The sequence below is a fragment of the Meles meles genome, chromosome 19 (assembly GCF_922984935.1).
Source record: "Meles meles chromosome 19, mMelMel3.1 paternal haplotype, whole genome shotgun sequence".
In the NCBI taxonomy this organism is placed as follows: domain Eukaryota; kingdom Metazoa; phylum Chordata; class Mammalia; order Carnivora; family Mustelidae; genus Meles; species Meles meles.
The window spans coordinates 34,208,137-34,234,827 of record NC_060084.1 but is presented as its reverse complement, the minus strand read 5'-3'; the positions used below and the strand labels follow the sequence as shown (position 1 = coordinate 34,234,827).

General features: G+C 42.5%; 1 protein-coding gene across 1 annotated transcript in view; it reads right to left on the bottom strand.

Annotated features, from left to right (window-relative positions):
• N4BP1 (NEDD4 binding protein 1) overlaps positions 1 to 21,416 on the bottom strand; it is a 50,112-nt gene extending 28,696 nt beyond the window's left edge. Inside the window, exon 1 of the mRNA XM_045987314.1 lies at positions 20,992 to 21,416. Coding sequence (XP_045843270.1) covers positions 20,992 to 21,189 — 198 coding nt within the window. The 5' untranslated portion in view covers positions 21,190 to 21,416. The remainder of the gene's footprint in view (positions 1 to 20,991) is intronic.
• Positions 21,417 to 26,691: the final 5,275 nt, after the last annotated feature.

Here is a 26,691-nt window from a genome sequence, read left to right as displayed (position 1 = left end):
CTGCTTCTGCCTCCTGACCAAAGCCCAATGCTTCACCTACAGCCCAGCATAATGAAGTATGCACCCTTCTCCCAGAAGATATAATCAAAATCTTCCTGCAGTGGCACTGACTTCTCTGGGTCATCATTCAGTCACTTCCCTAACTTAAAGCCCCTGGGTATAAATTTTAGAACATCACTATCATCCTTTACCTTGGTCTCTATTTTCTCTGCCCTCCCTTGTACGTTACAGTTAATCACATAAACTACATGTATACACATTTGAAATCCCATCAGACTACATTATAAATTTTATTTTCAACAATTAACTCATTTTAAAGAACTCAAGAAGCTAAGGTAATCTATTACATTTATCCACGTATTTATCATTTCTGTCTGAAGAACTTACCTTACCAATTCTTTTGGAACTGGCTACTGGCAATGATTTCATTTTAGTTTTTGTTCAAATGAGAATTTTTATTATGCTTTATTTCACTTTCATTCTTGAAGGATAACTTCACTGGATAGGGAATTTTTGGGTAACATTTTTTTGTTTATTTTTTACCACTTCAAAAATATTGTGTCATTTCTCTGGCCTCTGTAGTTTCTGATGAGAAACTGTACTTATTCTAGTTGCTGTTATTCTACATGTGTTTTTCTCTAAATGCTTTCGTAATTTTTCATTTGTCTTTAGTTTTCAGCACTGTGGTTATGATGTCTGGGTTTGGAAGTCTTGGAACTTAATCCATTTGTGTTCACTGAGCTTCTTTTTTTTTTTTTTTTAAAGATTTTATTTATTTATTTGACAGAGAGACATCATAAATAGGCAGAGAGGCAGGCAGAGAGAGTGAGAGGGAAGCAGGCTAAGAGAGCCCAATGCGGGACTCGATCCCAGGACCCTGAGATCATGACCTGAGCCGAAGGCAGCGGCTTAAACCACTGAGCCACCCAGGCGCCCCTTCACTGAGCTTCTTAAATTATGTTTACATCTTCTGCCAGGTTCTGGAAATCTTTAGCCATTATTTCTCCATATCTTTTTTTTTTTTTTAACGCCACACTCCTGTCTCCTCTCATTCAGACTAGATAACTTCTACTTTCTTTTTTTAAGATTTTATTTATTTGATACAGGAAACAAGATTGTACAAGCAGAGGGAACAGCAAAGGGAGAGGGAGAAGCAAGCTCCCCACTGAGCACAGAGCCCAACGATGGCTTGATCCCAGGACTCTGGGATCATGCCCGGAGCCAAAGGCAGACGCTTAACAATCTGAGCCAACTGGACACTCCTAGACACCTTCTTTTTTCTGTCTTCAAACTCAGTGACTCTTCTGTCATGTCCATTTTAAAATCAAGCCTATCCAGTGAGTTAATTTAGGTTACTGTATTTTTTACTGCTAACCTTTCCATTTGGTTCTTTGTATCCTCTATTTCTCCGCTGAAACTTTCTATTTTTTAATTACTTTTAAGAGTATTTGTGATTGTCTGCTGGAACATTTTTATAATAGATGTTTTTCAAGTCTTTGTTAGATGGGGCACCTGGATGGCTCAGTCAGTTAAGTGTCTGAGTCCTGATCTCAGCTCAGGTCTCTTGATCTTGGGGTCATGAGTTTGAGCTCTGCACTGGGCTCCACAATGGGTGTGGAGATAGGACAGACAAAGGATGCCGGGGTGGCTCAGTCGGATGAGGGTTGATTCTGGGAGGGATGAGCTCTCAATTCTGGTTCAGGTGATGATCTCAGGGTTAGGAGATCCAGTCACAGGTTGGGCTCTACGCTTTGCAGGGAGTCCGCTGGAGAGTCTCTCATGCTGCCCACCCCCCACTAGTGGGCATGCTCTCAAATAAATAAATTTTTTTAAAAAAGTCTTTGTTAGATGATTCTAACATCTGTGTCATCTTGGCATTGGTGTCTGCTGTCTTTCCTCTCAGTAGAGTTGATATTTTCCTTGTTCTTCGTATGCCAAGTGATTTTGTATTGTATTCATTCTAAATATTATGAGACTCTGAGTCTTATTTAAATCCTAGGATGAATGTTGATACTTCTGTTCTAACAGGTAATTGACCTAGTTAGATTCAGACTGCAAGCTGCAACTTTTCTTCAGTGAGCTGTGTTTCTAGTGCTAATTCAGTTTTTAAAGTCTCTGCAATGTTATCCTTATCTGTCCCACATGTGTGCTACCAGAGGCCAGTCTGGGACCTAGATGGTAGTTTTTCTGTTAGTTCAGTTTTTAAGTCTTTGTTATGCTGATGAAAAGCAGATCCACACATGTGTAGCTTTGGGATAAACCCAGGAGATCATCAAAACTTTACAGAGTCACTTTTCTGAGCTCTACCCTCTTTGCCATATTTTTATGGTTTCTTTCTGGTTTCTGGTTCCCTGAGGCTCTTTTCTTCAGTCTTCCAGTTACAAAGCTGGGGCTTTGATTACCCTACTTTGCCTTGCACTTCTACAGCTCTGCCTGGGTCATCCCAGAGATACACGCAAAGTAATGAGGCTGGCCCCCATCCTCTTGGGACCACAACTGCACCAACTGGAGAGGAAGGTTCTCCTCCCTCAGAACTTTGGTTCCTGCAACCTCCCCCTGTCACCATCACAGGATTGGCTGGAAGCTGGTATGCACTGGAATGAAGAAAAAGGCCTTTGCCCTCTATTAGGTGCTCCCTTTTCTGCCCCTGGAGCCTAAACCAGAGGGCTTCTCCTACTGCTCTTTTCATGCGCTGGTGATCATTTCCACCTTCAGGCTGAGTGACGCTGAATCAGGATAAGGGACCAAAAAGAGGAAAAAATGGCAAACTCACCACTGATTTGGTGGTGCTCTGAATTCTGGTTTTCTAACCCAGTCTGCCTACTATTTAATTTAAGAGCCCTCGTATTAGCTGCTCCATGGATTCTGTCCAGGTTTTCTAATTATATTCAGTAGGAGTGACAGGGTTGTTCTATCTTACTCAGAATGGGAATCTCCTGGCTACCTGTTAATATTTAAGTAATACTGCCTGTTTAGCATAAGTGCACGGTTGAATTCTTGAGTCAAATACTGTTGAGACTACTGTGCAGCCACCAGATGAGAAAAAGCTGATCACACCCACTCAGTGGAATGCCAGCAATTATTAGCCAACCCAGAGAGAAGAGGTTTCTTCTCCAGATAAAAAGCTTCTGAAACAAGTATCCTCTCAAATAGGGGTTCTCTCTCCAATTGATCCAATTTGTAAAGCCCACATATCAGCAGATCCTGCCCAGACACAAGGCTTCCAACTAGTTTTTCAGATTCCATATGAAATATAAAAAGGACCCCTGCCAGATTAAGATCTCAAATATGAAAGTCAGGTACCAACAGAGTAGAACATAAACTAAAGGGAAAACAGGTAATAAATGCAGGGTAGCAAAGAAAAGTTCAACAAAAGTTTAATTAGTGCTTTCAAAAACATATAATCTGATAATGAGTTCATCTAACAGAAATCAAGATGCTAAAGAAAGACAAATAATCAAAGTCAGAATACTAGTAAATTAAGGATATGATGGCCAAAATACAAGTCAACAGAAGAATTTCAAAGACACAGTGGAAGAAACCTCTCCAAAAGTACCACAAAACAAACGGAAAAACAGGAGGGAAAAGAAACTTTAAGGGTCTATCTAGGATATCCAAAACCCAAATAAGTGACACTCCAAAACAAAATCAAAATTAAAACAAAAACAGAATGGCAATTAATAAAGAAGTAAAACAAATAATTTCCCAGATAAGACCCCATGTATGATTAGTGAAAAAATTACATCAAATCCTGTTTGGGAACTAAAGCACACAGCTACTATTCTGAAAGGTTCCAAGGAATATCCAAGCATGATTACTTTTTAAAGGCCCACAAGAAAAAAATCCTGGGGGCAGGATGGGAACAGGGCACATACAAAAGAATCCCAATCAGAATATCAGAAATTCTCAACATAGATCTGGACAACTGGGGGAAAAAAAGGATAGCAATACATTCCAAATTCTAAGGGAAAGTGATTTTCAATCTATAATTCTAAACCATTCATATTAAAGACATTTATAGATATGCTAAAAGCCAACAAAATCACTCTCTCAGTTTTTTGAGAAACTATCTGAAGATGAAGGCCACCAAAAATAAAGGAGATGAAGTAATTAGTAAATCCAATCCAAGACTGGCAAATAGAAGTCCAAAGACTATAGCTGTGCAGCAAACACGCTGAGGAACTAGCTGAGTGGAGGAGGGAAGGAGGCTCAAGGAGTGTTCTCCTGGAAAAGGAAGTTCAATGAGTATCTGTACAAAACTAAGGGTGTTTAAATCATATTTCACAAGTAAATGAAAACAGGGCAGATAAATTACAGTAAAAATTAAAAGCTGTATCAGAAGGAATACATAATGTAATACAATACTGGGCTTTGCAGTAATATTTACATAAGTCATAAAACTATATAAACCTTGCTTCTTGCTTTAGTTAAAAACAAAATAACTATATAGGTATCTTAGTCCATTCATACTGCTGTAACAAAATACCAGACTGGGTGGCATAGAAACGACAGAAACTTCTGACAGTTCTGGCAGCTGGAAACCTAGGATCAGAGTGCCAGTGTGCTTGGGTGAGGGCTTTCTTTCTGGGTACAGACCTCCTGTTGTATTTCCATGTGGTGGAAGAAGCAAAGGAGTTCTCCTGGGCCTCTTTTATAAGGGTATTAACTTCATTCAAGCCCCTTGTGGCTTAATCACCTCCCAAAGGTCCCACCTCCTAATACTGTCTTTTTTTTTTTTTAAAGATTTTATTTATTTATCACAAATAAGCAGAGAGGCAGGCAGAGAGAGAGAGAGAAGCAGGCTTCCCGCCAAGCAGAAAGCCCTATGTGGGACTCGATCCCAGGACCCCGAGATCATGACCTGAGCCGAAGGCAACGGCTTTATCCCACTGAGCCATCCAGGCTCCCCTCCTAATACTATCTTAATCAGGCATTGGGATCTCACCATTTGAACTGTGACAGAACACAAAGATTCAGACCATAGCAAATGGGAAAATGGAGGGTAGTTTTTGCTTCATTGATTTTTTTTTGGGGGGGGGGAGATTCTATTTATTCATTTGAGTCAGACTGAGAGAGTCAGTTTGAGGGTGAGGGAGAGAGAATCTGAAGCAGACTCTACAATGAGTGGAAAGCCCAGTGAGGGGCTCCATCCAGAACCACGAGATCATGGACCCAAGCTGAAACCAAGAACTGGATGCTTAACTGATTGAGCCACCCAGGTGCCCCACCTCATCTATTAAGGAAAGTAGATAATGCCTAAAATTTATAAGAAACAGCAGTATATTATTTATAATTCTTTAGGTAACCATCAAAACAAACAGCTAAAAACAGTAAAAAGTAGTTGCCTTTAGGAAGTAAGGGACTGTTACTGTTTCTTACAAAAACCCTCAGTACTATTTTAACCATGTGCATATATTATTTTGGTATTCTCCTTATTTCCTAATTTAAATAAAAAATATTTAAAATGGATACATAACACACTGAGATGCTACATTAGTGATAGCTTTGGTGTTTTGTTTTGCTTGATTCTTACCTGACATTTAAGATAAGAAATGTTAGCAGTTTTGAAATATTTTGAGTGATTCATCTGTGAAACAAATATTTCCCACTATTTCTGGAGTGGTATAATCTTCAAGAAGAGCCATAACTAATTAATTGTAATTGTACTGACTAATTTAGGATGTTCTCAATGCTATGCAACCAAAAAAAAAAAAAAAAGGAAAATTAAACTGGATGCTGACACAACAGGTAACTGCAAAGATGAGTGATAATCCTGACTTCGGTTTTTTAAAAAAGACTTTATTTTTTCAAGCAGTTACAGGTTCACAGCAAAATTGAGAAGGTACACAGATTTCCCACATATAATTTGTTTAATGATGATCACAGAAGTCTGTATGTTTTTATCAACTTCATCGATTTTATACATTTGAACCTACAGAAAATACACACTCTAGAATTATAAATCTGATGTGTTATTTACAAACAAATCAATTTACATTTCATTGCCTATGCATCATTTCACAGCAAGAAGTATTCTTGGGGAGGTATCCAGATACTATTTAGATTACCATCTTTCAGAGAAAAAAATTAAGTAAAAGTTAGATCCTCTGAAGAGATCATAGAAGGCCTCAGGAGAGCTCCGGTGGCTCTCAGTGTATAAGCACCAGGACAACTGGCAGAGAAATGCCCAATACAAGCAGTCATCTGACATTATTCCCTAAGAAACTAAAACTATTACTACAATATTAAATACATAGTTTTGAGGGACAGTTGTGCTAAGAGCTTGTTACAGCTTCACATGCACAAATCTGGGTGTACTCCCCAAAGAAAGGAATAATTATCCCTTGAGATTCAGACTCCCACTTTTTCATTAATAATTTACTCTTGTGAATTACTAAGTAGCAACAATTGATTTTTATGTTCAAATTCAGAAGTGAACAATAAAGCATACAAATATACAGTATTACCGCAGTCTAGATGTCGAGCCATCAACTGCATGGATAAGCATCTGTGGACCCAAGTATCCATTATTTGCATTTGGCTGTAACTGGTTATCTCAACATTTGAATGTTAGTCAAAAACTGTCTCCCCCACCTTGCAATATTCATATGCTATTTACTTGGGCTTTTTAGTAAAAAAAGGTGGGGAGGAGGCAGCATATATATATAATAATAACTTTCCTTTCATATAGTAAAGTGACTTTCTATTATTCTACCCTCTACAAACCAGCTCTTTTCAACTCTATTCTAACATTTCACAAATCCAAACAGAAGTTCCTGGCAACCTGTGCCATTCAGAACATATCTAAAACCAGGAAAGATCAGAGTGGCTACTTAAGAGTCCACAGGTTTGACCGGGGAAAGGTTTCTCTGCACCACTGTTCACCATCTACCATCGCTCACTATGGGCGCACACGTGAGGGGCTCTGTCAGCTTGTCTCCCAGGTCACATACGGTTTGAAGCAGCTGGTTCAAAGTATAGAAGGAACAACATGGGGTACTACTTGCAGAGCCCGTAACAGCAAATGACAACTGACAGCACAGGTGCAAAAACAAATTTAAGGAAGACATAATGGTTAAAAGCCACAGCAACTCAAGATCAGGTAGCATGAGTGCAGATCTAACACATTTTGGCAGCTGCCGGGAGCATAACTGTGCTAACAGAAGACACTCAAGTGGACCACAAATCATCAAGGAAAAAGAAACTATGCAGTCAAGGAGGCTCTTAATACATTATAGAGATTCCTATAATGTTTTGAAACACTTCCCATCTCTGGCTGCACACTTTAGGATTCTAAAGATTTCTTATACTTAGGAGACTCTTACATAAATGGTGCTGTATATTATCTCTAAGAGAAAAGAAAGGAGGAGTAATATGATTTTTAGATACTGACACGCATCGCACAGAATATGTCTAAGTTCAAAGCACCATATAAGACTTGGGAAAAAAAAGAGTTTTAACATCATTAATCTACAAATTTGTAACAGATCCATTTTAGGTCTCTACCTGGTTATCTATATTAATAATACTGCTATAAAATGAACCACCATATTAGCCATTTTTCCAGTGCATTTCCAACATCTGCTTTCTGTTCCATCTTTCTCTTCAATCTCATTCTAAAATGTCTACCAAGTGCTCTCCCAGGAGGGGTGCCTTAACAGCTCCACAGGTTAGAACTTCCTTCGTACTCAATCTTGAGTGTACTTCTTGACTCAGGGCCAGGGACCATACTCAGTATTTACCCCTGACTTGATCCCCATTCCTGTAAATCTCTGAAATTCCTACAGCTTCCAAAACTCTTAGCTCTCCTGGTCAATTTATTCTTCGTTCTTACCCAAATAATATCTTCAGGTACCGAACTTCATTTGTTACTCTTCTCACTCTTATTTTATCACAGTCCAAAGCCAACATTGTGAACGTCTTCAACTGCCTCTCCTTTTTTCATCTAAAAAATTCTACCTTTCATGACTTTGTTTTCTCCTTCCTTCTGCTTCAAAGCCATGCCTCTTTCCCAGGTCTTGATTCATCATTCTTTTACTCACCCTGCCCACATACAAACCTGTGTGGGTTTCCCTGATCCTACAGAACACTTTCTTCAGCCTTACTGCCTTGGCATAGGATTGCTCCACCTCTGTCTTTATTGCCACACTTTTTGAAAAAAGTAGCTTAAACTCCATTTCACTGCCAACCCTTTGAAATCTGGATTCTGCCCCCATTCAAACTGAAACCACTTTCCTGAATGCCAACAATGACAACTATTGTCAAATGCAAAGACCCATTTTCTGTACTCTCCTACTCAGGCTCTCTGTAGCACGATGTGGTTGCCCAACTTCTCCTTGACAAGTTATTTCCTCTCCATACTTTGGAAATACCGCTAGCTGTCCACTTCCTATCTTTCTGACTACTTCCCAAAATCCTCTGCTGCCACTTCCTACTGCACCTTAAATCTATGCCTTCCCCAAGGTGCCTTTCTTATCTTCTCCCTCAACTATACTCTCAGAGACTCTTCAGGTTCCTACCATAACTTTTATTTCTATGAGGTCAACTCCAAGTCTCCATCTCTAGCCCTTAATACTATTAAGCTGCAAACTATCCATCCCCTGGACACTTTTACCAGACAGTGCCTCAAGTTTAATGATCTGCATCAGAGCTCAGAGCTCTCCACTTGTCTTTGGTCCAAGTTCCCTTGAAAATGAAACGCAGTTGCCTGGATTCAAAGTTTTCTTTCCTTCTCATCACCTGCAATTTTTCACAAATCCTGTCTCACGTGAATATTACTGCAACCAACTCTAAACCCTTCTTTCTGGGTCTTGTCAGACTCCACCCCCGGGGTTAACAGTATCAGAGACATGTGAAAACCTACCTGTTTCACTTCCCTACTCAAAAACTTTCTAAAGATCCTCACTACAGAGCATTAATGTTCAAGATCCTCAGACCCATACTGAAAGTCCTCTGTAGTTTGGATTTTAGTCTATCTTCTTATTTCTGCAGCCTAATTTAACCTTTCCTTCCTTATATTCTTCCAAAAACATTTTCCAAGAACCGGGTGAGGGAGATGTTAATGTTTTCTATGCACATCAGTTATCTCATTATTTGTACTACATCATTTATACAACGCGAAGAGACAGTGTGGGGCCTGGCCTTGGTTATTTAACACAGTGGTTCTCAACCATGGATAATTTTGCTCTTCCTGGGGGCACTGACAATGTCAGGAGACACTTCTGACTGTCACACTGATGGGGTGCTCCTGGCATCTCGGGGGTAGAGGTCAGGGATGCTGTTAAACATCCTAGAAAGCACAATATAACCGAACAACAAAATATTCTCAACCAAAATGTCAACAGTGCCACTACTGAGAAACCCTGAACTGAACAATAAACGTTGAAAATATGCACTCAAACAGAAATTAGGAAGTTTGAGAACACAGGTTGACATCCAGCCTAGTACCAATGACTGGGTAACACTGTCAAAGAGAAAATGGCCAAGATGACCAAAAGGAGGTGGGGAGTGAGGTGTCCCATTTTAATAGTTTGTATAATGTTAAGAAAAGTTCTGGGGTGCTGGGTGGCTCAGTGGGTTAAGCCTCTGCCTTCGGCTCAGGTCATGATCCCAGGGTCCTGGGATCGAGCCCCGCATCAGGCTCTCTGCTCAGCGGGGGGAGCCTGCTTCCCCCTCTCGCTCTGCCTGCCTCTCTGCCTACTTGTGATCTCTGTCTGTCAAATAAATAAATAAAATCTTTAAAAAAAAAAAAAGAAAGAAAGAAAAGTAAAGTTCTAAATACTCCTAAATAAGGCAAAAGGATAGCCTTTCAATCATAATGGAGCACTGTCTTTGGCCCACCCACAGAGTATTTAATTCTCTGGGAAATTTAGTTTTGTCTGACACACCATTCATTACTCATCTGGGCCTAAACCAGGATGCTACATATTAAAATGTAGATTTTTTTTGTCCAGCAGAGATGTCAGTATCTCCATTTGACTGAAAAAAATATTATGATTATACTGCTCTGAGAGATATAAAGCAATCTGTATCTCATCAAGTAGTTTTACTCCACTATTCTTTTAGTGCAGATCCATACTCAGATCCTCAAATGCTCTCTGAACCAGTTTTATGTTCCTGCTGGTTCCCTCACTCATGAGTTATCTACCTGAAAGTCATGTTTACAGCTTTTTTTTTTTTTAATTTACACTTTGGCAGTTTATAGGACTCATGGAGATGTCCAAGTGGACTCCTCTGCCTAGAGCTATTAAACTGAATGGCCCACAAAGAAGACTGCATGGTTGTGTAAGCCCAACCATGTCTCATTTTGGGTCCCAGAGTGAATCCCAGCAGGAACAGATTTTTATGGGTGCTCTTTCCTTGTTTTTTATTCTTCTGATTTTGTTTTTGCTTTAGAGTTCTTGGCCACATATCCCTTTCTATACCTACACCGTGGTTACATACTACCAGGTCAGCCTCAACTACATCCTTGGTATACACAAACCTAGACTACAGGAATCTGATTTTACAGTGTCTGACCAAGGGATCTGTCAGTGGATAATGGATCTATTTTCTGTTGGATGAGAGACTACAAGAAAATCTGTTCTTTGTCTTTTCAGTTTTTCTGTTTGTGTAAAACATGTCTCAGCACCAGTGAAAAAACAGCCTTTTTGAAATCTGTACCAGTTTCGTGTCTTTGGATTACTTTTGACATATGTCTAACACTGTGGAATCAGAACTGAAAGCTCTCTGAATGCTTGTATCTATAAAATGAGAAAAGCCTTTATTTCTCATGGTGTGAGTATGAAATATATTCCCACCTCCAGGGGTATTAATAAATTAGATTAAAAAGTTTCCTAAAGAACCACTGTTCTAATTGGTTTATACAGAGTAACAAGCTTTTACTTAAATTCATATACCTAGAATTCCTAGAAAATAAAGGAACTAAACATCTAATATTTATGTTAGTTTTTTAAGAACCAAAAGAAAAAATCCCACAAACTCACAGAAACTGACACTTCAAAAGAATTTTTATTTAAGAATCCCATTCATGTGGGCGCCTGGGTGGCTCAGTGGTTTAAGCTGCTGCCTTCGGCTCAGGTCATGATCTCAGGGTCCTGGGATTGAGTCCCACATCGGGCTCTCTGCTTGGCAGGGAGCCTGCTTCCCTCTCACTCTCTCTGCCTGCCTCTCTGCCTACTTGTGATCTCTCTCTGTCCAATAAATAAATAAAAAATCTTAAAAAAAAAAAAAAAGAATCCCATTCATGTAATGAAAATAATCCTTAGGTCAGTTTGATTTGATAATTCTAATGCTAATTTAAAAACAGATATCCTTTTCCTGATTTCACCAGTGTAGAACACAATGCACTCATGTATTTTTTTTTTAAATGTATTTTTTTTTCCTATGAAGAGACACATCTGAACTTTCTAAACTTTGCTGGTTTGCTGGTCAGATAAGCTATATTACTCATGATTACTCACATTTATAATTATGAAAAACACAAGCTTGGGCGCCTGGGTGGCTCAGTGGGTTAAGCCCGCTGCCTTCGGCTCAGGTCATGATCTCAGGGTCCTGGGATCGAGTCCCTCATCGGGCTTTCTGCTCAGCAGCGAGCCTGCTTCCCTCTCTCTCTCTCTGCCTGCCTCTCTGCCTAGTTGTGATCTCTCTCTGTCAAATAAGTAAATAAAAATTAAAAAAAAAAAAGAAAGAAAAACACAAGCTTATATGTTCAACTAAATTGAATTAGAACACTGACAACTTTTGTAATATCAGAAGTTATATGCTGTTCAGTCATCAGCATATGCATAATTTACAGTATCCTCAGTTACCTTTATCTTGATTAGACTAATAGTAAATGATTAACTAAGGTCCTCTTCAGATACATCGTTAAATTTCCAAATGAGTCAGACACCAAATGCAATGTAAGCACATACATATACAGGCTTTCTAATATAGCCACAATGTCATTACAGCACCCAACAAAATGAACAGTGATTCCTTAGCACTGGTAATACTCAGTCTATGTTTAATGTCCTTTTCCAGCTGTTCTGCTCTAATTATTCTATTTTTTCACAATAATTACACAATTTTTTGCCCTATCTAGTCTTTCATACATATAGAATTATCTTATGTAAATCTTCTTTCACTCGACTTATCTCTGGAATTCATCTACATTAGTACTGTGCAGTATACCACTCTGAAAGCATTAACTCCTAAATTATCTCTGGGGTTTCCCAAAGGTCCCCAGCAATCAGTCACCAAGATTTGTCTTTTACCTTCCAACAAGAAGGATGCTAAAACTATTTCTTACGTGGGGTAACACCATTAATTCATGTCAAGTCAAAAGGGAAGTCTGGTTTCTTTTACTTTTTCATGGCAATGTAGTCATTTGCGTAGGGATCAGTGACAATCTGTCCTCAGTTTGACTAGGATAAAATTAGACAAATTCAATATGCAACCCAGGCCATAACTAGAATGTCATATTTACAAATCCTGCTGAATCATACATGGCAACATCACTATTACAAAACAAGGACTGTAGTTCATGCATAGAACCAATGCTTAGGAAACTGCTGTGGTACCTGTTCTGTGGCATACAGGGTCCCAGCCTTACATATAGTATAAAGAGAGTGACTTCCTGACAGGCCAGAAATGTTAGCATATTTTGGGAACCTTGGGAAGAGAAGAATTCATGCAAATGTACAAATACTATAGGTGAAATATGAAGACATGACTTTCTTGATTTTTTTGGAGGTCTGCTTCCTCACTTTAGAATAAAAGAGCCATAAAAGGCAATTAAGAACAAAAACCACCTGGCTATTAAAAATGCAACAGAAGGTTCCTTATGAAATTTTCTCAGAGGATAATTCTCCAGGTTTACTAATTGCTAATATCTCCTATCATATTCCAAATACAATGAAGCTAGTCCGTATTCATGTGTCTCTATGATCAAGAGTCCTCCTTGGAAGTTATGATTACAAGGGACACAATTAACAAAAATTACAGAAATTCAGGAAACAAGGTAAAAGGATGGCTGCATGTCCTTTCAATGTCATACCAGAGAATTGTCAGGGAGGCCCAACCAAGGATTAGTTCCTATCTAGGGTGGCACGGTCTGACAGAACTTCTGGACAAAATAGCACAAATGTTCTATAACTGCACTGCCCACACTGGTAGGCACTAGTTACATGTGGCCACAGAGCACCTGAAATGCAACCGAGGAAGTAAATATTTAATTTCATTGAACTCTGGCTAACTTAAATAGACACATGTTGTAGTGGCTACATACTGGACAGTGCAAATACAGCTTCTGGACAATTTCTGTGTAGTCCCCAGGATAAGAATCGTTTTTACCTTCAGAAAGGTTGTAAACAAGCAAAAACAAAAACAGAGTATGAGACAAACATTGGGTACAGTCCACAAAATCTAAAATATTTATTATGTGGTTCTTTATCAACTAACATAAATTACTAATCCTCTCAGTACTAAACTGAACAAAACCCTCCAATTTGAAAGGAACCTCATAAAATAACAAATAATAATTCAGTTTCTTTTTTTTTTTTTAAAGATTATTTATTTATTTATTTGACAGAGAGAGAGATCACAAGTAGCAGAGAGGCAGGCAGAGAGAGAGAAGGAAGCAGGCTCCCTGCGGAGCAGAGAGCCCAATGCGGGGCTCGATCCCAGGACCCTGAGATCATGACCTGAGCCGAAGGCAGAGGCTTAATCCACTGAGCCACCCAGGCGCCCCTCTTTTTTTTTTTTTTTTTTTAAAGATTTTATTTATTCATTTGACAGAGAGAGAGATCACAAGTAGGCAGAGAGGCAGGCAGAGAGAGAGGAGGAAGCAGGCTCCCCGCGGAGCAGAGAGCCCGATGCGGGGCTCGATCCCAGGACCCTGAGACCATGACCCGAGCCGAAGGCAGCGGCCCAATCCACTGAGCCACCCAGACGCAGTTTCTTTAAACAAAGAAGTTTCCTATGTTGTTTCCATTGGACATAACTTATTTAAAAAAAAAAAAAAAAAACCATTCTTTAATTAATGACTCTTAAGTATTGCCCTCCCCCCATCTTTGGTTTTGAAATGCAAGATTTCTAACTTAATACAGTTACATTAATTTAGTAAAAAGCCAACACAGAACAAGAATGTTGTCCCTGATTTAATTAAAACCCTACAATACTAGCTGGTAAATGGGGAAGAGGAAACTACGGTCATGAGCAATCACTTTGACCCCAATATAACCAGTCTGAGTATCCCTTATTTCAACATTCTGGTATAACCCCAAAATATTAACCATAAAAAGAAACTGAACAAACCACCATTTCTTAAGAAGATGATTTTCACAACCATAGTGAGTTAAAAAAAATCATTCTAGGAAATGCAAAGAGGCCACCAACCTCCTTTCTGGTAAAATCAAAACAAAAACTCCATGTCATTACCCAGTATTACATCTACAAATTATTTCCTCCATGAACAAATCAACTGTTCAAGAATTCATTCATGAAACCAGGTACCAAACTCTCCTAACAGAAAAGGAAATGAAACAATACAGTGTCCATTTTAACTCTGAAGTCAATGCAGTAATGAGCCGCTTCCACTCGAATTCCCTTTTTTTTTTTAATCCTTATCTTACTCCTCTCTTACTCATAAACATTTAAGTAAAAACCCTAAGGATGACTGTCAACTCTTCATATGGCGCTCTTTCTCCCTTTCTCTCTTCCTCACAAATTAAAATGGACCAGATGTTTGGTTTACCTTAGCATAGCTTCTTAAGTGTACTGTAATTTCAATGTTTAAGATTAATCAGTCCTCCAAATACCGCCCCCTTTTTTAAAGATTTTATTTATTCACTTGTCAGAGAGAGAGAGCGCGCCGAGCGAGAGCACAATCGGGGGAGCAGCAGGCAGATGGAGAAGCAGAACAAGGAGCCCAATACGGGATTCAATCCCAAGACCCAAGGTTCACGACCAGAGCCAAAGGCAGCCGCTTAATCAACTGAGCCATCAAAGCTTCCCAGTCTTCCAAATTATTCTTTAAGTCCTCCAGACTGGTGTTCCGGCTATGGCTCATGGTGGCTCCTCACTGTCACGAGGTAATGCCTGAAACACCAACTGACAGGCAACTGTGGTTAGCAAATCTAAGCCCCCCAAAAGCTGATGGACAGTTTTGTACAAGCAGCCAAGCCATTTGTTTCCCATTATTCCCTCTTGTTTGTTAACCTCCAGGACAGGCTCCGGGATCAACCAACTAAACTAACGTTAGCACCCAAATCACTGTTATGAACCTTGCTGAACTCAGGACTGTATCTCCAGATGCCTCACACTTCCATTCATACCCAGACTACTGAGGCACCACTCCTTGGTTCTCAGAATTCCTCCATATCCAAGATTCTAATCTGAAATTCCTCCCTCACTTCAACTTCTACAATTCCCCAATACTCAATGAACTTGCCCTATCTGTATGATTCCAAGAGTCTAGGAGGGGACAGGGTCTAAGGTCTTACTCCTACCCTTGTTCTCACAGTTCATTATGCCCCTTTCTGCCTTCTCTTCTCCAGTCTGAACCTTTATGGCTGTCAGGTCACTAAAAGTAAAGGTAAGTCTTATACATTTTTGGATTATTCTAACCCAAATAATGCTGACCACTCAGAAGCATTTCCTGGGCCCCATTCTGCCTTGTTCGATTACATCTTGGATTCCTTTAGTCCTTGGTGTGTTAGCTTTACCAATACCCAAAGTGGGGGAAATCATCACCTCCTGGAGAATTTCTGGATCAAGTGATATTATAAATTCAGGCCACTTAAGTTCCCCTGGTCCTTACTTCAGTTCTAATACCTTTTTGTTCTTTTCCAATGTACTTCCAAAAGTTCCACTGCATCCACCCTAACATATTCCACCATCTTCCAGCTCTCACCCTCCCTCTGCAGGCATGAACTGGTTTCCTACTTTACTGAGACAAACTATAGGCCATTAAGGTGTTCAACTGCCCTCTTCACCAAATGGGAGGGGGGGAGCATACCTTCACTCATCCTGTCTCTTTCATCTAGAAGAGGTCCTAAAAACTGAACCTGGTCCTCTGACATGGATTTAGCATGCATGATTGCTTTTTTTCCCCCCAGAATACACACTTTCTTTTTCTTAAGATTTTATTTATTTATTTGACAGAGATCACAAGTAGGCAGGGAGGCAGGCAGAGAGAGAAGGGAAAGCAGGTTCCCTACTGAACAGAGAGCCTGATGTGGGGTTCGATCCCAGGATCATGACCTGAGCTGAAGGCAGAGGTTTTAACCCACTGAGTCACCCAGGCGCCCCGCAGAATATACACTTTTAACAAGGATACATTAGTGCCAATTTTACTGAGATATCATTCACAGCATGAATGGTTTTCAAGGCATAAATTAGTTGCCTCTTAAAAAACAAAATAGATTGGGGCACCTGGGTGGCTCAGTGGTTTAAGCCTCTGCCTTCGGCTCAGGTCATGATCTCAGGGTCCTGGGATCGAGCCCCACATTGGGCTCTCTGCTCAGTGGGGAGCTTGTTTCTCCCTCTCTCTGCCTGCCTCTCTGCCTACTTGTGACCTCTCTCTCTGTCAAATAAATAAATAAAATATTAAAAAAAAAACAACAAAAAACAAAACAAACAAAAAAAAATAGATTTCACATTATGAAATCTAAACCCCTGACTTTTCTCAGATAATGAGATATCACTGGGCCCCTACTATGTCATTGGCTAATATCAAGCATTGGCAGTCACCTTCTCGCACAGAGCATAAGCACGTTCCTTATTCACCAGGTCCTCCCTATCAACCACCTGCTTCGATATGCAGTCTTCCTACATGGACCCAGGGAGCACGGAATTCGTGCCTCCTAGAGCTAAAGGAAGAGTTCTATTTTCTTGCTCCCAGGGCTGAGATCTTTTCAGCCTCACCTCTCCCCATCACTATCTGACTCCAAGGATCCCTCTGAGGCACTGCATCTTTGATCTCTCTATGAATGAGGCAGCATCGAGTCAGTACGTACACTTCCTCTCAAAAATTCAGTCCTCATTCTCCTTTGTTTCCACGTCAGCCACCTCTGACTTCAACCCCTCCTGCTGGGTCCACATGTAGAATGCTCTCTACTGGTATTCTGCTCTTTGAGACACTGCCTCTCCAGCCCTCATGGTAATGTCACACTGCCATAAAAGCCACTAAACACTTGTCTCCAATTTTTGCCCTTACATCAACACAAACCAGCAATGGACCACACTGAGAAAAACAAGCCTAGGTGTATAAAAACTGATATGGAGAGATTTCTTAGAAATGTAAATCTGATTGCATCACTCTTGGTCTCACAACCCTCCCTGACTCCCTACTACCTGCCTGCTTGGTAAAAATTCATGTTCTTCTGCAGGCCCCAAGTGTCTGTGACTTGGCCCCTTTCTACCAATCTACTTCTAGACTTGAGGAATCAGTGATAAACTGGCACTATTTCACATCCCTGTGGCTTTACACATGCTCTTCCCTCAGGAAAACTCTTGTTTATCCTTTAACACCCAATTAGGCAGAAAAACCCTTTCTCTCCTGTATGAACATAAACACCTTGCACATACTTCAAATTGTTAACATGTATCATACTGTACTATTTGTTTCCAAGTTTGTCTCCCCTACTAGGCTGTGGATTACCTGAGGCCCAGAGGCAACCATTAATGAACTTCCTGGCACATAAATTTTCTTTAAATGTTGGCTACCTGGGCCTACCATCAGGTCAAACAACATACCCACCAATCTTCCTGACACCAAGGTTTAAAACCCCTCCCCTTAATCCCTACATCCACTCAGTTGCCAAATTCCAGTGAAAGCTTTGTCACCCACCCATGTCCAACTTAAAACATGTCTCTTCCACAGATGGATCTTCCTGCTTTCCAAGTAAAAAGAAGACAAGTTCTCCTCTCAAAAATCCTGACTCCTTACTAAGGCCCAACGGCTTAACCTGGCATTAGGGTCCCTCGAGGGTCTGACCCTTTCTGGCTCTTTCTGGCCCAGCTCAAGTACGGTTTCCCCCAATACATCTCCCTTCGACAAAAGTGGCCACTCTTCTAGAGTGTGTCGTTTGTTTTGTTTTGTTTTGTTTTTAACGTCCTAGGGCATTATCAATTTTTACCTATAGGCCCCCTTCTCGCTAGCCAATGGAGCCCTAAGTAAATCTCCACATTCTCCTCTTCCCTAGCATTAGCTAAATGTAGTAACTTAACATTTAAAAGCAAGAAAGCAGGGGCGCCCGGGTGGCTCAGTGGGTTAAAGCCTCTGCCTTTAGCTCAGGTCATGATCTCGGGGTCCTGGGATCGAGCCCCACATCGGGCTATCTGCTCTGCAGGGAGCCTGCTTCCTCCTCTCTCTCTGCCTAGTTGTGATTTCTGTCAAATAAATAAAATTAAAAAAAAAAAAAAAGGGCAGGAAAGCAAAGTAAACCACCTGAAGGGACCTGAAACAGTAACCTGCATCTTATCTTAATCAGACTTACTTACTAGTTAGCTTAAACACTTCTTATTTACTCTAAATCTTCCTTCCCGAAAACCACCTTCTCCTCCACAACTTAACTTAAAATATTGTAGATGCTGAAGTTTGCTTCCTGTTCTTAATTTTTAAGTTAATGGTTTTCTCTTCCTCAAAGGAATGTAAAACCAACTCCAAAACCAACTAACTATGGCATTCAATGCCTACCCATGAGTCTCAAGGGAAAAGAAAAGGATTGCTTACAAGTGGGAGGACTGGATTATGAGTAATACACATCACAAAGATATATGGGCAAGTGACACCTACTTCCAAGATACTGTAAGGCACACCTTTTCCAGATAGCTTATGCTAAATAAACTGCGGGGCAGGACAGGCAAGAGAACAGCCCTTGGGAGGGTCTGGCAGAATATGCTAGGGTTTTCTGTAGAGCAAAAGAAGCACTTTCCACACTCGGAATGAAAACTGAGTAAAACTGAACTGGGAACAGGTGAGGCAGAAGTAAAAGCAGTGAGACTAGGCAGAAGACAGCAGAAGTTTAAGCTTGAGAGTTGGGAAAATAAGGTGGGACTGGATTAGTAAATGTTTTGTAAATCTCCAGAGTTTAGAATGAATGAGATAGCCAGCAGGACGTCCTAGTAGTTTCCTGCGAAGGAAAAAGATTTTCTGTGGGAGGATCAGTTAAATGCAAGTTGTACTAGGGAGGGAGGGAAAGAGGGAGGAATGGAGTGAGGGCAACGAACTAAGGGAGGGGCACATACCAAGAATGCAGGTCTTAATTGCAGCAGACGTAATGGAAGGAGAGGAATGACTGCATCTAAGAGATTTTCAGAAGCACTGACAGGACTTAGTTACGTCAAACCTTTTAGCTCTGGGGAGTGGGAAGAAATTCAGTCGCCAGGGAGAAAAGAACGAGGGGCCTAAGAAGTCAAAAATTAAAAGTTAGGGGCGCCTGGGTGGCTCAGTGGGTTAAGCCTCTGCCTTCAGCTCAGGTCATGGTCCCAGGGTCCTGGGATCGAGCCCCGCATTGGGCTCTCTGCTCAGCCTGCTTCCCTTCCTCTCTCTCTGCCTGCTTCTCTGCCTACTTGTGTTCTCTGTCTGTTAAATGAATAAATAAAATCTTTAAAAAAAAAAAATTAAAAGTTAGGGGGTGCCTGTAAGCTCAATCCATAGAACGTGTGGCTCTTGATCTCAGGATCTTGAGTTCAAGCCCCACTTAGGGCATGGAGCCCACCTTAAAAAATTAAAAATTTTTTAAAAACTTAGAAAATTTAAAGTTAGGAAAAATTAACTACAGGGAAGTAAATCTACAATGTTTTAAGTTATGCTGTGAAGAAGAATCACACAGAGTCCGATCCTTCTGAAGATATTAAAACAAACAGCACCCAGGCTTTTTTTTTTTTTTTTTTTTTTTTTTCTGTTTTTTATCAAAGGGAGTCAGGAATTACAGCTTGTCCAATTCTCCAAGGACACTGTGAAATTTCTGAAGTTGGGTGCCAAAAAGAGATCCTTTTCTTTCCAGCCAGAGGGCTCATCATTTAGGAGCCGGGTATCAAGAACAAGGGCTCTAAGCCTGAATCCGGGCGCCTCCACGTCATGGACGGGAAAACCTAGAGAAACTTGCATACCTGGGAAAGGGGGGTATGTGCTTTGTTACTGTTTCTTGGCTCGGGAAGGAAGGGGAATAGTTGAAGGTGTTGCGTAGTTATAAGGCTGAAATGCTGATTCTGAGAGAAGGTGAGTCACCACTTGCAGAGTTTCAGTTTCCCCAGCTGTAAATTTACAGAGAGGAAGATAATAAAATCCACCTCACTGGATTTTTTAAGAGCTGCATTAGACAATCCTTATGAAGTGTTTAGCATAACGTCTGATGTGCTACAACCATTAAATAAATGTTAGTTGAACATAATATCGACACAATGAATAATGCTCTTTTTAAATACTATTATTAAACATCCCTATCTTTTCTTGATATCCTGTGCATTTTACCGCTAGAATGGTTTTGTCAGATTCTCAAAAGGGACTGAAATCCCAAAAAGGTTCAGAACCACTGTACTGGAGATCTGGGAAGGAAAGGTGGCTGATGTGGTTAAGAAGGCTGTGGACCCTGGTATCAGGCCCTGCGCACCGTCCTGAGGGTCGGGAGAGGAAAGATAATAGGCAACATTCGCAGCGCGCTCACCCCAAGCCAGTCACTGGGCTCTGCGCTTTACAACAGCATCTACTCCAATCCTCGCGACAGCCCTCCGAGGGAGGTGCTTTCGTCAGCTCCACTTTACAAATGGGGAAACTGAGGCGCCCCAGGACTGAACCGCTAGCCCAAGGTCACATGGCTCGAAAAGCTGAGAACGCAGGTCCGTGGGCTCTGGAGACTGCGCTCTTAACCACCGCGCTTCGCTGCGTCCCAGTACGAAGAGCAGGGAGGAAGGGGGTGGGGGCGCCCTGGGAGCCCTGCTGAGCCGAGGCCGCGGGGGCCGGGCCGCGGAAGGCGGGCGCGCGGGGGCGGCGGCGGGACTCACCTTGGCGCTGTGCACCGCCTCCTGCGCCCCGCGGAGCTGCAGCCAGATGCGCGCAGGCAGCGGTTCTTCGGTCCCGAGCGCGCCAAGCACCGCCAGGCTCACGCCGAACAGGCCCTCGATGCGGCCGCGGCTCCGCTCCAGCAGCGCCGCCTTCTCCGCGGGCGCCGTGAACTCGTCCAGCACCACCCGGGCCGCCATGGCGGGCGCGGCCTCCCGCGGCGGCGCCGGGGGCCGGCGGCGGCGACGCCCCCTCAGCGTGCTACCGCTACACCGGAGCCCGTCAGGAGGCGTCGGCCCTCGCGGCCGCCTCGCCCCCGCCCGCGCCCCGCCGCCTTCCCGCAGGCCTAGCTACACCATCCCAGCACGGCCGCCGCAGCTTGGCAACTGAGGGCCGAGAACCCCTCCGCCCCTTCGCCGCCGCTGCCGCGGGCCGAGCCCCACCGCCGCGCATGCGCCCAGCCTGCCGCCGTCATTGATGCTCGCCACCTCCGAGGGAAGGAGGGAGGGTGGAGGCGACGGAACTCGACGTCACGCGAAGTAGCCATGTTTGTTGAGGGCAAGGCGACGACTTCGGAGAGGGGCCTGGGCGGCCTTCTTTGGTGAGGGCAGAACGCTTTGGGGCGTCTTGATGCATGGTGAATCTCTGGTTTTAAGGTTGGGGAAATTGAAGCTCTGAATCAGCTGAGAGGACTAACCCAGTATCACAGGGGATTTGGCTTGTCTTCCTACATCTTGAAGCCCAAATTAGGGCTCTAGCAATTGAAGTTTTCTAGCTTCTCAGTAATTGATAGGCAGATGGTCTCTCTCCATCCCTTCCTCTCTCCCTTCCCACCTTCCTCCCTACTTTCCTTCCTCCTCTCCTCTCCTCTCTTTCCACCTTCTCTCCATCCTTTCTACCCTCTCTCCATCCCTTCCAGATTCTTAATAATTGCCAGGCAGATTTCCTTCCTCCCTCCCTGCCTCCCTCCCTTCTCTTTCACCCTCTCTCTCCCCCACCCATCTTCTTCCTTTACATTCTCTTCCTTCTTTCCTATTGCTCTTTCGGTAAAAATGGTAACAAGAAGAGAAAAAAAAATGGGAATAATAAATATGGAGAATTGAAGAGCAAAGAAATGATTAAAAAATTCAGGAGAGTGATTTCTTTTGGGAGGGAAGAAGAGGAATGTATCATAATAGAGGTACAAAAAGTGAGGGACTAAGGATGCATCTGTTTTTCTGTGGTTCTTGAATAAATATGCCCTAACCCCGCTCCAACTTTGTTTTCTCATCTATAAAATCATGGGTTTACTCAGTTATCTTTAAATAAGGACTTTTCCAGATCTTACATTCTCTAAGTCCATAACAAGAGATTGTGGAAGATAAAATGTTGGTTTCCTTTCCCTGGGCTAAATGTCATGGATATAGTAGATAGATAGACAAGGCTCATGGGAATATTAACTTCTCTATGTCTTAATTCCTGATCTGAGAAATGAGGGCAACAATAGTGCCTCCTGTTGTGAAAATTACTGCACTACCTGGACACGGTAAGTGATCACTAAGTATTAGCTATTATTATTGCTGAATTAGCAATGCATTTAAGGTTTTATTTTCATGGAAAAGCTTTGTATGGATTATACAACCGTGCTGAACTTGTGGGCCTGGTAGCCCCCTCCATCTGTGTAGATTTCCCCTTAAGGAGAAAGAAGGGGATCTAAAGATGTTACTGTTGGAAATGCCAAAGGTAAACCGTCTTGGTAAGAGGGATTACCCAAGGTAAAACCTCTCAGGGATCCTGGCTGCTGGGGTTTTCCATTTGTATCAGAAGCTTAGGCAGGTGTGGTTCCCTAGTGCCCCAGTGAGAGATGACTCAACACAGGGACGAGAACCTTAGGCTCACAGACCAATGACTTCCTGTTCCCCTGGGCTTTTCCCTTGGTGTCTACACAACTAGAAGTCTTCCTCCAATCTTCCTCCACCTCATCAGGTAGGTGACCTGAGACTGGCTGAGACAAGGCAGGTGGTGAGCATGGCCTTATGAGCATAGATTGCACTCAGAGCTAGAGTCAACACGTGTTATTTCCTGTTTTCTTGCTGTACTCACCTTAAAAGGAATTGCTATTGTTCAGTGATTGGACAAGGTTTTCCCCAGGGCTTTCCTGTTTGCTCCCAGTGACTTCCTGGCCAGTGATTCTTAATTGCTTAATTGTAAAGGGTGAGGAGAGGTTGCCTTGAAAAACATACAACAGCTCCTTCCCGTCCCCCAACAAAAACCCACCCTATGCCAACAAAAGTAGTGCATACACACGCACCCATAAAAGATAGCTGATACATTACATTATAATGTATATTGTGTTCATAAGTCACTGGATGGGTGTATCACCGGACATAGAGCTGTTGGCGGGTTTTCCCCCCTATTTAAAAGACTTGTCAACTCATATCTGGTCAGCATTTCCTTTTAGGGAACTCTCAAGGTTTCCTGAGTGTAGGGAACTAGGAGAGAGGGAGAAAGAGAAATCCCCCTTTTAAGAAACTCCCTTGATTCCTGCAATTTCTGAACCACAATTTTCCTCAGTTGACCAGCCTAGCCTGTCTTGGCAAGTCTCACCAGCCCAGGACAGTTGATGCCAAGGATGAGACCTTTATGGAGTCTATATTCCAAATCCTTTACCTATATTTTTTCTCTAATATCCCATGAAACAGTGTTAAGAGAATCTCTTGTTTCCCCTTGGAGGTGGGGGTGGATTCCTACTTTATCCCTAGCAGAGCCAAGTATGGAGGAACACATCCCAGCTTCCATCTACTTCTCCCTCACTCTTCCCCAGGGCAGGAGGAAGACTTACTGGATCCAACAGACCAATGGCTTTCTGAGAGAACTAAGTTGGACCATCCTGCCCCCAGAGAAGGTGTGTTATTGTGTGCTGTCTGCAGTTGTTCACTGGGTCACTTCAGCCACATCCTCCAGGCCAGCTTACTCAGTACAAAAAATGACCTTTTGACCTCCACCTGTCTGACACTTGCTTTTAATTCTCAGTTCTGAATGCAGGAGGAGCAGAAAGTGTGTATTGGTCTTCTAAAATGCCAACAGTGATTGCTATTATTATCAGTTCTATTTTAAAGGTGAGGAAATAGAGGCATGGAGAGGTTTGGGAATGTTTCACAGATCTGGGAAGTTAAGTGATAGGAATAAGAATTTGAATCCAGGCCCTCTGTGCTGGGGCACCACTAACTCTTGGGCTCTGCTTGCCTTGGAATGTTGTCAAAAATAGACAGATTTGGGGCACCTGGGTGGCTCAGTGGGCTAAAGCCTCTGCCTTCAGCTCAGGTGATAATCTTAGGGTCCTGGGGTCGAGCCCCGCATCGGGCTCTCTGCTCGCAGGGAGTCCGCTTCCCTCTCTCTCTGCCTGCCTGTCTGCCTACTTGTGATCTCTGTCAAATAAATAAATAAAATCTTAAAAAAAATAGACAGATTTGCACAAGTAACATTTCTTGGCACAACCAGCCAATCTGATAAACTGATTCAACATGCCCTCTAGCCATCAGTCTCTAGGGTGGTGAGTCCTCCTGGGTTCTGTTCTGTTCTGTTCTTTCTTTCTTTCTTTCTTTTTTTTTTTTGTATAATGACACCTACAGCTTTAGAGTAAGAAACAGGAATATAATTGTGTCTTAGCCACACACATTTTAATATATTTACAGACTGTTCAGTTTTTCTCATCTCCCTTGTCACTAGTCCAAGCCACTATCATTTCTCCCTTTGACAACTATGGGGTCCAGTCCCCACATTCTTCCTGCCCTCTCTCCAAATTTCAAGAGCTACAACTGCCATCTGGTTGGGAGAAATTATTTACAAATATCGATGCTGCAGCCAGAGTATGTTCTCAAATTGCAGATTTCATCAGTCAGTCTCTTAAGACCCCTCAAGAGCTTTCCCTTATGCTCAAAATAAAATCCAAACTTCTTTTTTTTTTAAGATTTTATTTATTTATTTGACAGTGAGAGAGATCACAAGTAGGCAGAGAGGAAGGCAGAAGGAGAGGGGGAAGCAGGCTCCCTGCTGAGCAGAGAGCCTGATGCAGGGCTGGATCCCAGGACCCTGAGATGGCAGAGACCCCAGAAGGCAAAGGCTTAACCTACTGAGCCACCCAGGTGCCTCCAAATCCAAACTTCTTACTGTAGGTTTCAGCTTTTACAAGAACTGTCTCCTGCTTATTCCTCCTGTACCCTTCTCTCCATCTAGCCTTACTTACACTGCCTGAGGGCATTTGCACAGGCTGGCTTTTTTCCCTCCTGTCTTCTTTTTACTCAGTTGATGCCTGCTTCTCCATCAGATTTCAGCTCAAGAGCCACTTCTTTTAAAAATTCAATCGGGGGCGCCTGGGTGGCTCAGTGGGCTGGGGCCTCTGCCTTAGGCTCAGGTCATGGCTCGGGGTCCTGGGATCCAGCCCCACATCGGGCTCTCTCCTCGGTGGGGAGCCTGCTTCCCCCTCTCTCTCTGCCTGCCTCTCTGCCTACTTGTGATCTCTCTCTCTGTCGGATAAATAAATAAAATCTTTAAAAAAAAAAATTCAATCGCTGGGGACGCCTGGGTGGCTCAGCTGGTTAAATGTCTGCCTTCAGGTCAGGTCATGAACCCAGGGTCTCTGCTCCGCAGAAGGCCTGCTTCTCTCTTTCCCTCTGTTGCTCCCCCTGCTTGTGGTGTGTTTGCACACACGCGCGCTCTCTCTCTCAAATAAGTAGAATCTTAAAACAACAACAACAACCCACAATTCATTCACTGGCTTTTCTGATTGATCAAATTGCCTTGTCACAGGCTCTTGGGGGCACTGGGCCCTCTTGCTCATATCACTGATCAGTCTTACATATGCTTGTGTGATATGATTGATTCACATCCATCTCCAGATGTCATCAGACCATCAGCTCCATGGGGCTGTCCCAGAGGCTGGAATGAGCTTGAAGTATTTCAGGGCAGCATGTAGCCCTTTATGGCTAGAGAGTGCTGAGGCAGGGGGACACCCATAGGTAGGATGAGGTTGGAGCTTCCTGAACCAACCTGGTGGGCCACAGATTTTGTGTTTTAAGCACACTGGGAAGCCTTTCTGGGTTTTAAGCAGCAAGTGCTCCATTCAGTGTGTGCTTTGAGATTCCCTGCCTTCGCTGGGAGAGGAAGCATGGAGGACCAGAGTGGACCTGGGAATAGCACTTAGTTGGTGTTGATCCAGTAGAGGGATAGTGGTGGTTTGGATCAGGGAAGCTGGAGTGGAGAGAGAGAGGAGGAATCTGAGAGGTGTTTTGGTGGCAAAACCTCAACAGCAAAGTACAGGGGGCTTGTTTCTCCTTAGCTGAAGAAAAGTCCTAGTGTTTCTGCTGCTTTGGTCTTATGCTTCTTTCCCTTTATAATTCCTCTGTGTTGTTATTACCCACGTCATTGGAACTCGTCTGACCTTAATTCCAAACTGCTAACCTGCTACAGCATGGGAAGTCGTTTATAAATCTCAGTCGTCTCGGGCGGGAACGCAGTTTCTAGGCCAGATTTGATATGCCATGATTGCCTGCAACCTCCCGCTCCAAGATGCCCTGGATCTACAGTGTTTTCCTGTCACCTTTTACAGCAGGCTTTATGAATAATGGCACAATTGACATTTGGGTCCAGATAATGCTGTAGCATCCTTCCAGCCCAGTTATGACGACACCAAAAACGTCTCCAGACAGTGTGTAATGGCGTTG